The sequence below is a fragment of the Geotrypetes seraphini genome, chromosome 15, assembly GCF_902459505.1.
Source record: "Geotrypetes seraphini chromosome 15, aGeoSer1.1, whole genome shotgun sequence".
NCBI classification, from domain to species: Eukaryota; Metazoa; Chordata; class Amphibia; order Gymnophiona; family Dermophiidae; genus Geotrypetes; species Geotrypetes seraphini.
In genome coordinates this window covers 19,815,443-19,833,551 of record NC_047098.1, presented here as the reverse complement: position 1 = coordinate 19,833,551, position 18,109 = coordinate 19,815,443, and the positions used below count along the sequence as shown (strand labels likewise).

Here is an 18,109-nt window from a genome sequence, read left to right as displayed (position 1 = left end):
GATAAAAAAGTTTATCACTTACCATTACTGTACTGTAACTCTGAAAATTGCTGCTTCCATGCTTTCTCTCAACTCCATCTGCTGCTTTCATGTTTCCCAATGTGCACTCATAAAAACGCTGTTTCCCAGCATCCCTAGAGAGAAAGTTTTCTTCCCAGCATGCATGAAATCACTGGTTAGCTGCCCAGAAATCGCTGCTTGCTTGCCTGCCCGGAAATTGAGGTTTCAATAGTAAAAACGGTGGCAGATTCCTAAAACCGCGAATAACATATTGAAAAGTTATTCACAGTTTTTGCATATCCGCGTCTATATCTGGAAAGCATCCACCGTGAATACGCTGGGAGAAGTGTATTTCTTGGGGTTTTGAGGGATGGGTGGGGTGGGGGGATTCTTGAGTTATTGTGCTGTTGATCATTCTGGCTATTTACTCGCTTGTTGAAGCTCTACTATTTCTATTTCTTGCAATGGTCTCTTTTTATTGTATTATTCTGCTCTACTGCTCATTACTTTACCACTATGGGGGGATAACAACCAAAACTTTGATGCTGGAGCTGCATCCTTGTTTATTTTCATTGCTGCCTGTTCTTGATGTTTGGCTGTGTTTTTGGAATACATCAATAAAAAATTGTCTGAAACTAAAAAGGTGGGGGTGGGGGGATGATTTTAAAAGGTGGGGGGATGATTTAAAAAGATACAGGGGGGATGATTTTAAAATATATTTTTTGTACTGAATTATACTTTTTGCAAATGAGTTTTAATGTCTTTAGATAAGCCGCACCCAATACACAGGTATGTAAAACCCATGTATAAGCCGTGGCCCATATATGGGGAAATACGGTACTTGTTTTAATTTTTTTTTTCAAAGCACCACTGGAAACGTGAAAACGTGCATGATACAAATCTTTTAGAGTAGAGGAATATAATGCTAAAAAAAAATCTTGCATGCTTTATTTATTTGAATTGCCACTGAATGGGAGTCTCAAGATTAGATAAGCAAGGCATGTCTGATCTCACAAGATGACAATAACCTTCAAGAGGCAAATTATAATCCTGGAATCAATGGCTTGACTATCCAGGACGTAGGAAGTCTGAATTGTACATACATCCACAATCAGCCACTTTCACCAAGACTCATACAAAGGCTCTACAAGCATGCTTTATTTGCACTGTTCCCACTCTGGCCAGGGGTGGCAATTGCTAAGTGTCCCTTTACAAAATACCCAGACATGCCAACAGGTTATATTTGGAAAGGAAAACAAAACAGTACAGAAAAAAAGATCAAGAAAAGTTACAAGATTTGTGTCAAATTTATATTCTGAAAATTACAGTTTTACATTTTGATCCATTTAATAAAAAGATAGATATTATTGAAAATAAAAATATAAAGTGTAAAGTCACCCAATCATGTACACAGGGGCAGATTCCATCACTAGTATTTCTTTTAGACATAACAGATAAGGCAGGATTAATAGCAAATATTAAAACATACAAGTTTTCTAAACATGGATTATTTTATTTTGAAAATAGCCCAAGTGCAAAACTTTTAGTCTGCTGCCCCAGCTAAATTCAGACTAATAATGTAAATCAGAAACAAAGTGAAGTAACAGCACAACAATGTGACAACCAAAGGTGAAGGAAGGGGACAGGAGAGAGATGGATACACATCTCACTAATAAACCCTGATTACCGTTAAGTGTTGCACCATCTTTGCCATGTATAGAGCTGACAGCTTCAATATTCACTCATTTTGATGGCATTAAAATAAGTTTATAAAAAAAAACAGGTACTAACTGCTTTAACACATCAATGGGCAACAATGTCCGCACCATGGAACGAACACTGGTTTTGACAAAATGGAGCAGACTGCATCAGTCAAGGATATGCCATTGTCACCTTGTGGGTCAAGTTGGTTTACTTCAGAAAACTATGCATAAGCAAATCGGTGAGCAGTTTTCTTATATTCCCACTAGCTGGAAGCTAGTATGTCATCTTGTAAGAGGTTGAACTAATTGGATTCAAAATTGCTGGGTTTTCCTCTCAGGGGGAAAACCAGAAGCAATATTAGTAGAATGGGCCTACTGCGGAATGCCAAGCATTCCAGCCTTTACTCAAGAGTTTAATTAGGAACATTTGGATTCCTCACCTGTATTGCCAGGTAAACCCAGATTAAAACACCAGCATAGTTCAAACTGCTAGGCCAATGGAGAAACAGGATTTTTAAACACTCCTTTTTATTAAAAGACACATATGAGTGCTAAAATCTTTTTCGATTAACTGTTAAATGTGTTCATGTTGAAAATGACTGATGCGGTCGAACTCATACACAGATAAGGACTGACTACAGGGTCTTCTGCACATTATACAGCACTATCAGAGGATACAGCAGAGGTGAACCTGCTCTCACCATGGGGAAGAATTTCAACAGGGCACCATAGGAAACGTGGATGTAAACATACTTTAAGTTGGGTCCAATAGTAATTTTTTTAAAGTGTTCTTAGTGCAAATGTATTTTTTTCAGGCTAAATATTTTAGTGAAAGCGCATTCAGTATAATACAAAATGTTTAAAATGAATTTTTAAAAAAAGCATATACAAGAGTTAAAATGCCTTGAAGAGGCAACAATGCTACTGTACAGGGAATGTCTGGTTTCTGATCAATCCTCCAATGCAGTATCCCTTCCTAGCTAAAGAATACAGCATCAGAAGGCAATTAGTTGCCATTGTCCAGAGATGTGCTACATGTAGGTGCTATTTTTGGCTGTATCTACATCACTGTGAGCCCTGGCCACTCTGGATGAGCTGGCATTTAAATGAGCTATAAAAATGCTTAAACCACAGCACCATTGCCTGTGAATTTTCTGCTCTTACTCATTTCCTTAGTAGATTTCAAAGACTTAATTCTACATGTTTACCCCACAAAATAGGCTTTAGCACAAAGTGAGGGCAAATCAGTGTTTCCAAATAACTTTCAAGACCAAGTCAGTGTCCAAACATATATGGTTTGATTTTCAAAAAAGCAGTATCCTTAATAAAAAGGATGACAAAATTGTGTGACAGCTGAAGCCTCTGCATTCATCTACTCCTAGCTTTAGTAAGTGTACGCAGAGATTTACTGGAAAACTTTCATTGGTTATATGATCTTTCTAGCACATTACCACTGGACACCATCATTCCAAACCTTAAAATGCTGACCACTACTGCTAAAAATACTGGAATCAAGTATATTACATATGTAGGTTATTGCTTGGAACTACAGATTCTTTGGGTCTCTTCTTCACTCAAAGTGGCATGAGGAAGCTGAAAGGGTGATATGGAAGTGTCGTCTCTATTGAAGAAAAGTCATTATTTTCTAAAACAACCTGATACTGCTGTCAAATCCCCTGCCAAGAGTTATTCTTTTATCGGGATTTTACACATCTCTCCTAATTATTATTGCCCAATAATACTGGTTTATGACACACAAAATATAAGATGTACTAGTTAAGATGAGACTTTTTCTTTTGCTATGCATATGTGAGAAAACATATGATCTTTATCCTCAAAGAGAAAATATGAAAAAAAGCAAATTTACTGTCAACAGACTTTCTTTGACACAAAACATTTAGAATTCTCAACTCATCAGAATGCTGATCTATGCTTTTCACTCCACATTAAGTGGTTTCAATGGGTTTCAGCTGCCAGAGAAAAGTGGAAGCTGAACAATTTCAAACTGTTTTCTTCCACGTATATATATAGTTTCATGGTATATATTCTCAAATGCATAGCAAAAAATGGACTAAGAACTCACCATATAATTACAGCTAAAATTAATGGATTGCAACAAAGGCAAGAACACATCTTATGCCTTCGAGACCCATTTGCACAGTGCATGACTTAATATTTTAAATATATTGGTCTATTCCCAGTAGCTTCAGTGTTGGGCAAAAAAACCCAACCCACTGCATTCTTAAAAGGGATACTGCAGCTTTCAGTCCACACCATTCTCTACAAAGTGCTACAATATGTCTTAAAATTCTCCATCGTCAACACTGAAATCGTTTTGCTTCTTTCGAACGTTCCAGTGTAAACACTCAGCTAGGCTGTCAAACCAGTCATTGATAGGGTCCCGGAAACAGATGGAAGGAACAGGGTAACATGAGGTAGTAATGCTGATACTGCAAAGGAAAAAAGAAAGCAGAATTAGGGAAAGGGACATCAGAAGTTTGTTTTATATATTCAGATGGCAAATCAGAGACTTAAGTTATAGTGAATACCATCACCATAAAGCAACCTGTTAATTAACGTATACACTGATAACTTCTATTTGCTCAAGTACAGAATATTTTGAAAGTTAAACTCCTGCGATGTCCATGGTGCTAAAATACAGAGACCAAGTGAACATCATTCAAAAACATAAAAGACACATTTAAACTTGGATACTTTCATTTCTTCTTTGCAATATTATATGTAGTTTTCCTTGGATATGGCTCCAATAAGCCTAACTATTCTTTACCATGAGGGCATTTTCAAAACATACTTCTAAGTCCGATTTGGACAAATAATAATAATTTTATTCTTATATACCGCCATACCGAAAAAGTTCTAGGCGGTTCACAACAAGGTGGCGCTAGATGTCCAAAGTCAGCAGTAAGAAAATACCTATTTTCAAAAGGCAAACCACCATACGTCTAGAAATAATTTTATTTTTTAATCCTCTGCGATTAGGATGTCCAAGTGCCGATTTAGGAAGGTTTTTAGACATCTGGATGTTTTGATTATGCCCCTCCTTGTGTACTAACAATAATCCTCCTATAGCAAATGTTTACTATCAATATTAGGATTTTCAATGAGTGACTCAAGAACTTAACTAGACAGCAAATATTATCAGATATAAAAGGAAGCTCTAAAATAATCAGGAAGTGACTCCCTCTCATTTTGACTGTTAGCATTTTCAAAAGGGCTAAGGGGATCTGTTCTTCCTCCCTTCAGTTTCTCTTTGGCTCTAAGGAGTATTGTTTGGTGAGTCAGGAAAACTGGGCTTGATTAAAATCCTACCCCCTACTTAAGGATTGGGGCCTTCCCTTCCAGGTGGGCATTAGTTCCCTAGGGCTGCTCCTTTCCCAAGGACTGACCCAGGCATTCCTTTCCCTTAAGAGTTCTATGCCCATCTTGGGAGGGACAGGACCCATTACATTTATGAAGGACTTGGGACTAATACTGTAAACCTGATGACCTGATCACAATATTTTAGAGCTTCCATTTATATCCGATAATATTTACTGCTTAGTTAAGGTCTTGAGTTACAATAGAGGCACGAATAATGTTTTAAGTTTGCTTGTATTTGTTTCAAGCAGGCCTGGGGACAAGCTCCTTCCTATCTCCTACCTCACTTCGTACTATACAGCCCCACACAGTCAACCAGAAACTGTAACTTATCTGCATACTCAAGAATCACTAGCTGTAAATATAAGTCCTTCTTGGATAGGTCTTTCATGTTCCAAGCAAGCAAACAGCAGTCTTGGTTAAGTAACTACATCAATGGAGCCATACTGACTTACGGCGCCTTTCGGAAAGAAATCAAAACCGTACTATTTGACAGATTTATCTCCTAAACAGAAACCACACCAAAATTGTATATTTCCTTCTGTCTATTTCTTGTGTAATATGTTGTACCTTCTCTATTTGCACTTTGTAATTCACTGATTGTCCAGCTCTCTTCAGTGTGAACCGCCTAGAAGTCATCTGACTATGGCGGTATAGAAGAATAAAGTTTATTATTATTATTGAAAATCCTAATATTGACAGGGGAAGCCACTGCTTGCCCTGGGATCTCGGTAGCATGGCATGTTACTACTATTTGGGTTTCTGTCAGGTACTTGTGACCTGGATTGGCCACTGTGGAAACAGGATTCTAGGCTAGATGGACCATTGGTCTGACCCAGTATGACTATTCTTATGTTCAGTTATTAGATATAAAGAGGAACAGGGGTGGTTCTGACCGTCACATTTCTCACCTGTCTCCATGGCAGATTTCTTGTCTCTTCCTTCCATCAAATGAAACCCAGGCTGTATTCCTGGCATCTGGTGAAAGCATGATCTGAAGGAAGTGAAAAGCACAAGGCAATTAATATATCAGATCCCACTAGGATAGCAGTGAGAAGGGACAAACTGACAGCACTTCATTTCAGAGGACCAATCCAGAGGAGAGGAGTAGATTAATGATTAGAGCTAAGAAATAGGGAAACCAAGTTGATATCCCACTGCTTCTAGCTGTGATCTTGAACAAATCATTCAGCCCTTCGTTGCCTCAAGTATAAATTTAAAGTTCTCAGGGGACAGGAAAATATCTACTGTACTTGATGTAGCTCACCTTGAACTACTGAGGAGGGTGTGAGCTACATCAAAATCCGCCTTACAAAACATTGGATACCTAGTAAAAGCCTCAATGCCGCAAATAACACTAAGCTGATTTAATTTCTCTGCTTCACCTCATTTGACACGCCTCTCACTCTTTCCAGTCTAAGCTCTACTACATCAACACATAAATAACCTGCTCAGTTTACCACTAGCTGCATACAATACATTGAAAATATTAACTAATTATGTTTATTTTGATGTATATTATGAGTTAGGGTCATTGCAACCCGTGTTTCTCATTATTGATACAGAAGTGTATTTTCAAAGCACTTAGACTAACAAAGTTCTGGAAAATATTCCAAAATAAGGGCTTCCTTTTTAAAGACGCTTTTAGTGATTAATTACATTTTTTCATTTTTAATATTTTATATTCAATTTCTTCCTCTTTTCCCAATGTTATTTTACCTTAATTGTTTCTTTTATATTGAATTGTATTTCTTCCCACAACTTTACCTTTTTCTGATCATGTATGTTAAATAGTCTTGTTGGTTATGTTTAGTCATGTTATTTTATGTTATGTATTTTTACGATATTTTAATATGTTTAATATTAATTTTTATTAGTTATGTATGTTTACCCTAACTTTGTAATTTTTAGCTGTACATCGCTTAGAATCTGGAATAGGTGATTAATCAAATTCTAAAATAAACTTGGAAACTTGGCAAAATAAAAAGTTGTTCAAGGAGCTTTATTGAGACAGGAAACTAACCTCAACAACTTTAAATCTAGTCTTAAAACCTTTATCTTCAAAGATGCTTTTGAGATCTATTCCTAATGAGATTCATACAATAGCCACACATTAAAAATTGCCTTTTTCTTTCGTTTTAGTTTTATGCAATGTATCCTACCCACTTTCCTTATGTAGCATGTGTCTTTCCCATTTTTATATTTTAAATTATTAAAAAAATTTTGTACAAATGTAAACCGCTTTGGCAATTAAAGCGGGATATCCAGTCTAAATAAACTTGAAATTTAATAGCCCATATTTGCTCCTGACCCAGGCAGTAGGGCTGAAACGTACTGATCAACTCATCAGAATTACAATTACTCTCTCTTGACTTTTGGATTCCTCCCTCCTCCAATTCCAGGCTTCAATTTTAGTGTCTTTTCTTTGTGTTTAATAAAGCCATCTAACAGCACCTGCTGCTTCCTGTTCTTTCTATCACTTCAGTCTTCTCCTATAGTTGGGTATGTCTCTATTGTAGAGGGCAGCCAAAACTAGTTTCTTCAATTTCTGCCAGAAACCAAATCTGTGGTCAAAACTGCTGATTGATTTTGGCCTAAGGCAAAACTGGAAGCCAGGTTCCTGGCCTGGTCTCTGAATGGAACGAGCTGTCATATTTCCCTCCTCCCCATACACAGAATGAGCTTCCCTCCCAGACAGCCCCCACTCCCGGGCCTACCATCCATCCTGGTGGTCTAGTAGGTTTTTGGGGCACAGGAGAGATTTCTCAGTTACTCCTGCCCATGTCCCCTCTGCCACCAAAATGGCTGCCACTGCCACTAGAGATCATGGCAGCAATTTTGAGATTGGAACCAACATGGGCAGGAGAGGGGTGGGAGGTTTGTTTCGTTTGTGGAGAGGGAGGGGTCTTGTTTTGTGTGCCGGGGTGGACAGAGAACGAAAGGAGCCAGCATAAAGATTTGGTTCCAGCTGAAAATGGACTGGCATTTTTTTTCCAAAAGTGAAACAAGGTTAAAACATTAATTTTGGGCTGGTTTCAGTGCTGAAGCCTAAACCAAAACTTGGTTGGCTTCTATTCTATTGTTCCTGAGTATACTAAAGTAAATCTGGTTTCTTTTACAAATTGGATCTCTTTATTTACTGGAAGACTAAGTAGCATAGGAGTCAAACTTTTTTAAATGACTGGGGTTCTAAACCCAATGGAAATATTCATAATTTTTAAAAAATATGGGGGACCATTGACTAATTACTCTAATGATCAGACATCTTAGCACATGGGTAGTATATATGTGGGGTTGGGGTGGGGAATGTATATCATATGAAATAGAAATATTGATAAAAAGGGGGTATTTATTGTATCATACAAGTTTTTTTTTATTGCAAATACAAGTGATATGTGAAAATTGTTTTTATTATATTTAATTCACTTGTTGTAAGATTCAAAAATGAATAAAGATTTATGAAAAAAAAAAAAAAGGAAATTACATCTTCCAGGACACAGTCCAAGAGTTTGCTCAATACTATAGAGACTCAAGCACCCATAGCACTCTATGAACTGGCTCCTATGCTGAGCAGGAAGTGTATATATATATATGGAGGATGTCTCTGATGTACTTATAATGGCAATTCTGTTTTGTTTTCTCTAGACTGATTTTTTTTTTTAATTTGTTCCATATGTTTCTACAAGTTTAAAATTTATTAAAGAAATGTGTTTTAATGAAAATAATGCCAGCTTTCTGTTACATAATGTAACTGCTATGTGTGTTTGTGTTCTTTATAGTCCGAGAATTATATTTTGAACTCATAATACTAAGGCCCTCTTTCACAAAGGCGCGCTAAGCGTTTCAGCGCAGATTTAGCGCGCGCTGAATCAACGCGTGCGCTAACTGCTAACGCGTCCATAGGATAACATGCATGCGTTAGCGTTTAACGCACGCTAAAAAGCTTAGTGCACCTTTGTAAAAGAGGGGGGGTAAGTAAAGATTGTAGAGATCAACTTTTGTCAAAAGGGATAATTTTGTTTAGAATTAAAGTACATATACAGGCTTTATGTCTGTAATCAACACTACAATTGGAATACAATGAATGTTTATATCGATCATCCTCTTAAAACAGTTTTACTTCTGGGTGCAAAATATTTTATTATTTAATAAAAAATGAAAAAAAGAAGTCTTCTGACCTTGACCTCTACACCGGCAGGGACAACAATGGGTCTGAAAGATAATGAGTGTGGACAGATGGGGGTAATCATTATTGCAGGGACATTGGGATGGATCATGGAGGCTCCTGCAGCAGCAGCATAGGCGGTGCTACCTGTTGGCGTCGACACAATTACTCCTGTGAAGAAAAGAAATCAAACGCATTGCATATTAAGACAAGGTTAACAGGTTAATTTATGTTTTAAAGATGACAATAGATAAGAATGGCAAGTGATATCTATGAACTTAATTGATGTAATATTGTACACTTGATCAAAGATGAAAAAATGAATAAAAAATTGGAAAAAAAAAAAAAAAGACAAGGTTAACAGAAAGACCCAGGTTCAAAAAAGATACAGTAAGGATAAAAGGGGTGGGGGGGGGAATAATCACACATTTCCTTACCCAAGAACACAAAGTAGTTCAACCCTTTTTCCTCTCGTTTCCGTTTGTCTGTCTTTGGCTCTATGGGCTCCTTTTACGAAGGCGCGTTAGGGCCTTAACGCGCGGAATAGCGCGCGCTAGCCGCTACCACCTCCTCTTGAGCAGGCGGTAGTTTTTTGGCTAGCGCGCGCTAATCCGGTGCATATGCTAAAAACGCTAGTGCACCTTTGTAAAAGGAGTCCTATGTCTTTGTAATTTTTAACCTTGCATTACCATTTTATATTGTAACTCGCTTAGCATTCAAGATAGGCGATTAATCAAAATATATATTAAAAAGACTGCGCCGCTATAAACGAACCTGGCAAACTGCCTACAGCTCATGCCACATAGCTCCAATCCCTTAGAAAAACTGGATTCGGCTATAGAATGTATTACTCTCAAGGCCTCGGGAAAAATAAAAGTTGAATATATGTTTTGACATCTTAAACCTACTGTTGAGAGGATCTTTATATGCAACATCATAGCAGACACCAATGACCTGATTATAAAATACAAGTAGTACTTGGGGGTCAAAATTCTGACTCTCATAAGAAATAGAAATTGATCTTTTTGCTGTCACAGCAGCTCTGTATTTGTGGGCCGGTGGACAACACAGGAGTTCTTGTTTTGTAATCGGTTAAGGATTTATACCATCTCCTTGCACTGTTGTTATGAGGTGTCCATCCAGAAAGACGTCTACGTTGGAGAGATACGATGAAGGACCTCGGTCCACAACTACTTCATTCAGGACCTGTACAAGAAGAATAGTAGCACTGGTAACCCATAAAAGTAAATCATGATTCCTATTGGCTTTTGACTGAATGATTTAGACAAAAAGAATAGCAGATGTGGCATTTTCCTTCAGTTGACAGAATATTTCCATTGACCACCATTTTTCTTACTGAAAGAATGCATCGCTTGCTGTCTGCACCAGCACTCCACGATTCAGAAGCAAAGGCTCCGGATCAGGTAACTCAGTGATTAAGATACAAGTTCTTATCATTTGCTGGGGCTTATTAGGGATGGCCAATAATATCCAGGAAATGTATATTGAATAAAATAATTATTTTTATCTAGAGAATGACACGGTGACAAAATTCATCACCGTCCCCGTCCCCGCGGATAACCGCGGGAAACCATCTTCATGTCATTCTTTAAGGAGAGAGGGAAGAATCAGAGTATGAATGGCCACAACCACTGACCCTCAAGCTTTGCTTTGAAGAATGCCGGTGTAGAAGGACTGAGGTTGAAACAGACACTACAGAATGACAGTCTCTGGTATCCAGAGCAGATATTGTGATGTCATAATGCCTCATTCCACCAGTGCCTAAGAGCCAATCACATCAGTGATGTCACAATGGCTTCATTATCCTTGGCTCAAATAAGAATCAGAGTATGAATGGCCACAACCACTGACCCACAAGCTTTGCTTTGAAGAATGCTGGTGTAGAAGGACCGAGGCTGAAATAGACACTAGAAAATGACATGGGATTATTTCCCGCGGTTATCCGAGGGGATGGGAACGGTGATGAATTTTGTCACCGTGTCATTCTCTCTTTTTATCCATTTGGTAAATGGCACAGTAATACAAAGGAAGATCACGCCTCTTTTTACAGCTGATGACTGTTTTGTATTAATGCAGATTTCACAACCTGTATGTACATCATCTCTAGTATGTATCATAATCCTTAAAATAGGAAGCTTCAGGTCATGCTCAAGATTGGGATTTCCCATTTGGAAACACATTCCCTCCCAGCAGGGATAAAATACACACATTGTTTTACTTCCCGGCTTGTACATTTCATAAAATACCATCCAGGGCTTGAACTGACCTGATACTTTGTTTGCTTACACAGCTCCTTCTCCAGGATTCCATTTTCTTCTATATGATTCTTAATGGCCAGTTTCTTCTCTCGGTGCTCCTTTACCACTTTTACTTTTAGTCTGCTACGGAGAACAAGTGCAGCATTGCCTGAAGTCAGAATTTAAAACCAAAGGAAAATTATGATCAAAGGAGAAGACACTTGCAATAGCATCTGTTTGCAGCTTTAAGTACAATTCTGAGGTTTAAAAACGATTGCAAAAAACTGGGACTTTAAAGGACCAGAAAAACCAATGTAATCTTCTTCATGTTAAGTAGAAGGTTTATGGTGGAGATAACCAACCTATCCCTTGTTATTTTTTCACTCCATATAAACTACATTCATGATAAACTATCCTGTCTCCCAATATCAAGAAGGAAAATATTGGAGTTGAAGAGGATAGCCTTAATTAACATATATGGATTTGTCCTGAAAACCAGATATTTTGGGGACCTATATATTGTGAACACCTAACTTAACCTCAAACATAAGTGTCCTACTGGTCCTTTTCGATATTAATGATATGCTATACCACAGGATCTAACACATTTTATCTTGTTTTAACAGATTTTTTTCCTTGCTACACTGAAACTATCATTTCAGATAAATCTAAAATAGCATGCCCCAAACCTGCCCAATTCATAAGGGGATGATCCAGGGCAATTAGGTTAAAAAGAAAAAACCCCAAAAACTCACAACTATCTCCAAAAAGATTCTAAGCCTTTCAGAGCTTTTATTTCACAAGACCTATTAACGGTCCCTTCCTTGAAAATTGTGGGCACAAGAAGAGATGACAAGTTTTCTGTTATAGCTCCACAATTGTGGAATTCATTGCCACTCTATATCAGAAAAGAAAAAGATCTTATTTCCTTTAAAAAAACTTCTAAAAACTTTCTTATTTAATGATGCTTTTAACAATTAAATTCTGAGACCTGTTAACTTAATCCAGAATTCAATTTTTCCCTTCCTCTTCTTTCCTCTTTTATGTTTTTTCTACCTGAGAGAATTGTAACTTTTCCCCTCCTATCCTCTTATATCATGTCTGTCCTTAATCCACATGTATGATGAAATTTGTAAGTGTTATAAGTATATTAGCTTTTTACTTGTGTTTTAAAGCTGTTTGTCCTCTAAATTGTTGTTTTTTATAAAACTGTTCATCGCTTAGAAACTTTGTATAGGTGATTCATCAAATGGTAATAAAACTTGAAACTTAAAACTTGAAACTTTACCTTCTATAACCTGAGTTACTTGGGTCTGAAAGTTGTCAAAGTTAAACGGGGTAAGGAAGCCAAGCGATCCTAGATGAAAGGCCATAACAGGAGGCACGCTACCCTGCTGACAGAAATGGAATTCAAGAGATGTTACAGTACTATACAAAATCATCCCGTTTAACACAAATTCAGGATATGAGTGTATTACAGGCTATGCAGTTGGGCCTGAGGAGCAAGAATAAGCATGCTCAGACTTCAACAGGAGAAACAGAATGGCAGTCTCACTGAAGAGAAACCTCAACAGGAGAAAATAAAGTTCCAGCCACAGCCAGAATTCAGGAGCTAGTTGAATAGCGACCTTTCCCTGCTGGGAGATAGAGAATACTGGATAAACAGGAGGAGTGCCAGCCAATAGGACCACCTGTTAATCAGTTTCTCTATCTCCGCCTGCTGGTAGATGTGAGCTATCCCACTGGTCTCTGGATTCATCTGCTGCTGTTGCTAGGGAAAGGACTTGTCTGACAAGTAATACAACAGGATAAGGCATAAAAAAAAACCAACCCAGCAGCAAGCAGTATGTAGACACTTCTAATCCTTCAGGGGGTTTGTTTATTTTTGTACCTCATTCTGAAATTCCTAGCTAAGTATCTCATCTCATAAAACAAGAATGAATAATGTCAGGTGCCAATGTACAAACACAAGAGAGGAATATGTTGTTAAAAGACACTGAGAACAGATGCCCTTAAACTAGTGGTCTCAAACTTGCAGCCCGGGGGCAACATGCGGCCCGCCAGGTACTATTTTGAGGCTCTCGGTATGTTTATCATAATCACAAAAGTAAAATAAAACAGTTTCTTGATCATATGTCTATGTAGCTATAAATGACAATATTATTATTAAGACTTAACCAAAAGGAAAGATTTATAAACTATAAAGAGTTTTACCTCATGCAAAATTGTCATTTATTTAATAAGACATTAACTATTTTTTTCTGAGGCCCTCCAAGTACCTACAAATCCCAAATGTGGTCCTGGAAAGGATTTGAGTTTGAGACCACTGCCTTAAACAATGGCTGGCTTGTGAGATCAGAAAATATTGGCAAAAAAAGAGCGATTTAAAATTCTCCTTATCATATGAGAAGATAATTCTTTTTTTTGGAAAAACATTTCTACAGACATACCTGAAACAGTGAAGATGCATACAACAAGGTCCCATCTCCTCCAAGGCATATGATAAAATCTATTTGATCTGAGATGTCATCATAATCTAAACAAAAATACACATACATATTTTATCTAAAAAAGCTCAAAGGACTCAAATTGTGATGTGCAGAAATTTATGTTTCTATTTTCAGATTCCCTTTTTCATTAGGCATTCTAGTACAAAGTTACAAACACAGACTCCCTTTTATCGAACCATGGTGCAGGTTTTTACTGCAAGCCGGCGAGGTAAATGTTCTAACGCTCATAGGAATTGAACGAGCATCAGAGCATTTACCTTCCCGGCCCGCAGTAAAAAGCTCTACAGCAGTTTGATTAAAAAAGGGCCCACAGTAGCCAAATAAAAATGAAATGCATTAAAGGGGTAGATTGTGTCTGTCTATCAATCTGTTGAGGGGATTAACAGGAGAAGGCATCTACTTGCCCTTCGGGCTATGCAAGTTCTTTTACGCTTCCTTTTTAAATTTCCTCTATTTCATCCAAATGATCACGAAAAACTGGAAATGTCATGACAGACTTAATTACACATTCTGGTGGGCAAGTGTGTGTAACACATATAAATATGAAAGAATGCATGCAGAATGTTCGGGTTTTAGTAACGCATTTAATAAACTATGGAGCCCATTGACTGAATTTGTTAACATACAAAAATGGTAAAGTATCTTTTCTTTTTTAGATTTCCTTGCACATCCAGGGTGGGGGGAAGGGAGGAAGGGATTTTTATTTGAAGATTAAAAATTATTTAATTATAATGTTGTAATACATAATATGATTTGGTATATAAATAATTGGGAGAAGGGTGGGGAAAATGATTGTTTTCTTTAATATTTGTGTGAGAATGGTGCATTTTATGTAATCTTTTTATGTTATATTATAAATAATACGCTGTCAAAGATTGAAAATTAATAAAGATTTATAAAAAAAAAAAAATTCCTCTATTTCAATCCCTATCGTTTAGGTGAAAGAATGTAACAGCTAATGATGAGAGAAACCAAATGTTAATTAGGGAGAAAGGCAAATGGATTGAGAGAAATACTGGATAATGGATGAGAAGGAGAAGACAAGACTGCTAGAGGGAGAAGAGGGTAGCTCCTTACTGTGCAACAAAATATGACATGGTTTATGTGCTAAAATATTACTCTCGCATTTATAAAAGGCTCATCCTTTAAACTTGTTGAATTCTCTGTTTAAGAAGCAAAGGCCATGCATTCTTTCATCGAACAACTGTCTGGTTTTAGAAGAAAGGGACATTTTTGAAACAACAATTGTCACTTAATATCTTTACCTTCCCTGAAAGTGCAAAATTTCTTCTTCACTGGCCCAAATATATCATCATTCATGATTTCAGGGTCTTCTAGCACTTTTTTTTCTACATAAACTATCATATTCTTCTCCTACAAGGATTAAAATACTACATGTTAATAAGAAATCCAGTTTTTAAAATAAGCCAATTTTATTACTCAAAGTTTTGATTTAAAAACTGCCGAATTAGCAAAAATTAACCCATCAATTTAAAAGCTAACTGCAGTATAATTACATGGTATAAGGTGGTGTATGTGGACTTGATCTATCGGACAGTATAAAATTTGACAGTCTATATGTTCTTTCCATCCATGCAAGAAGATGTGATTGCTCTTTACCTCCGTAAGATATACACAAAGATCTTTAAAAGGCTGCAATAGATTGGCATCACGGATCTTTTTGATAACAAGCACACTCTTGGGAGGTTTATTCCATGTTAGCCGTTGGTTTGCTGGGTCCTGAATGTGCCTGTAAAGAAGGTAAGAAAGTGAATACTCCTCAATCATGATACATCTAGAGCACTAACAAAACATTAAGGGCTGTTTTCACAGCTTTAGCAATGGCTATTCCAAATGGGGTTTTAGCAATCGTAAAAACCTATTTGTCTAGATCTGGCTCCTCCCAGGGGCTAGGGCCATAGGTTTGTTACTGACAGGTCTGCCTGGCTTTTTTTCTTTTTTTTTTTTATGGTACAGATATTTTGCATTTGTTACACACGCAAAATATCTGTCCCCAACAAATGGCAGGAGGGATGCCCAATCTCTCCTGCCACGCAGAACGCCACTGGTCCCCCCTCCCCCGACCCCCCCACCCCAAAAAAAAAAAATAAAACGGCAGGACAGATGCCCACTCACTCCTGCCACCAGATGCCCCCCTCCACCCAAAACGCAGGAGGGTTACCCACTCCCCTCCTACCACCGGACACCCCTCCACCCCCATACCTTTTTAAAATGCTGGAAGCAGGAAGCCCACTCTCAGGCTCTTGCTTCGGACCTGCCTGTCTAAAAGCCTTCCCTATGCATCATGTGATGCACAGGGAGGGGCCAAAGGGCCTGACTGGTTCAGACGCCTAAGGCTCCTCCCAGGGGGTAGGCCATAGGTGTCTGTATCCAGGATACTGAGGAAGGAGCCTAAAGCCCTAATTGGTTTGACCAATCAAGGCCTTAGGCTCCTCCCTCAGTATCCTGGATACAGAGGGAGGTGCCTAAGGCCTGATTGACTCAGATGCCTAAGACCCCACCCCTTGGGAGAGGGCTTAGGCATCTGAACCAATCAGTGCCTTTGGCTCCTCTCTGTGCATCACATGATGCACCGAGGAGGGGAAGGCCCGTCATTTAGACAAGCGGGCCCGAAGCAGGAGCCAGAGAGCAGGCTTCCTGCTTCCAAATGTTTTAAAAAGGTACAGGGGAGGTTCGGGGGGGGGGAGGTAGAGTGTCCGGTGACAGGAGGGAGTGGGCATCCCTCCTGCCATTTGGGAGGGGGTTTGGTGGGGGGGCAGTGGCTCTTGGGTGCCTGGCGCGGGGGTGTTCTGTATGGCAAGAGGGATTGGGCACCCTTCCTGCCATTTTTTTGGGGGGGTTCAGGGGGATGGTGGCTGGGGAGGTGCCTGGCGCTGGTTGGGGGCTTTTATCTTTTTTTTTTTAATGGGATAAATTGTGCGTATGTAACACACACAAAAAATCTGTGCCATTAAAAAAAAAAGAAGCCCTTCAGCAGTGACAGGAGGCTGCTTCCCCTGTCATTGCTGTTAGGGCTCTGTGCATGCGTCAATAGGGATTGATCAGTTATTTGCATGCAAACCTGATAGTGCATCGATTGCTGCTGGAGAATCAGTCAAAGAATCGGCCAACAGCGATCGAGTCGGTATCTTTAGTGTATCTAGCTTTAAATTCTGACCCAACAAATTCTGAGATGTAAAGTTTGCATTAAACAAAGATAAAATCCAAAATTACACATCTACCAGCTTGAAAGATTATACATGCAAATACCTTTCAAGATGGGATCAAAACCAACAAGCATAAAATAAAAGCATTGGCCGTTAAGAAATAAGTCAGACCTTATCTACCATAATATGTACTTCTGTAGAACCCAACCAGAAAAAATGTCAAGGGCTGTGTTTTTCTCCTGCTATTCAAAATCACTACTGTAAAACAAAAAAACAAAAACAAACCAAACCATGAAACTTTGTTCAGTCTACTTGTGAAAATAATTGCATGCCTGCACATTGTCTTACAGATCCCCACTTTTGTTCTCAGAATGCCAATTGCGTTTCATTTCAAATGGTGTGAAAAGAATGATGTTAACACTGCACATTACGCTTAGGGCTAAATTCTCAAAACTTTGCGGTAAAAAACGATGGGCCACTGTCGCAGCCGTTATTGTTGTGATTTCAAAAAGGCGAGTCATTCTAAAAAAAAACAAAAAACAAAAACATATGCAAATGAGGTTGGCAGAGAGTAGCGAAGGTTCACTAAATTTACATGAGATGAGTCGCTGGTGATAGTGATTGACACATGTGCAGAATACACCATGAATACACCATGAAAGAGGTGTAAATGTGCGCCTGTGCCAGGAAAAGCAACACCATAAGTGGCGTGTCAATCACAGGCATGCCAGATCTATTGGATGAAGGGAAGGGAGAAGAGATACGTCGGCTTTTTCTCCCCCCAAAAACTGCTATAATTCATTTAAATCTTGTGATCTGGTTCATGATAAAATTTGGCATTAAAAACAAAGCCAGAAACACACAAGATATGGCTATAATGAATGCACTCAAGAAGTTTCCACCAGCCCCCCTCCCCCCCAAAACACCC

At 38.3% G+C, this 18,109-nt stretch overlaps 1 protein-coding gene across 7 annotated transcripts in view; it reads right to left on the bottom strand.

Annotated features, from left to right (window-relative positions):
* Positions 1-1,039: 1,039 nt before the first annotated feature.
* Positions 1,040-18,109, bottom strand: part of NADK (NAD kinase) — a 54,143-nt gene continuing 37,073 nt past the window's right edge. For 6 of the 7 annotated variants that reach the window (XM_033922149.1, XM_033922150.1, XM_033922148.1 and 3 more), the window contains 9 exons: positions 15,635-15,764; positions 15,280-15,388; positions 13,955-14,040; positions 12,793-12,898; positions 11,534-11,673; positions 10,353-10,452; positions 9,260-9,417; positions 5,993-6,075; positions 1,040-4,153 (listed from right to left, as the gene is read on the bottom strand). In XM_033922149.1, coding sequence (XP_033778040.1) covers positions 4,006-4,153; positions 5,993-6,075; positions 9,260-9,417; positions 10,353-10,452; positions 11,534-11,673; positions 12,793-12,898; positions 13,955-14,040; positions 15,280-15,388; positions 15,635-15,764 — 1,060 coding nt within the window. In that variant the 3' untranslated portion in view covers positions 1,040-4,005. The remainder of the gene's footprint in view (positions 4,154-5,992; positions 6,076-9,259; positions 9,418-10,352; positions 10,453-11,533; positions 11,674-12,792; positions 12,899-13,954; positions 14,041-15,279; positions 15,389-15,634; positions 15,765-18,109) is intronic. The other variant, XM_033922153.1, reaches the window with a different exon arrangement.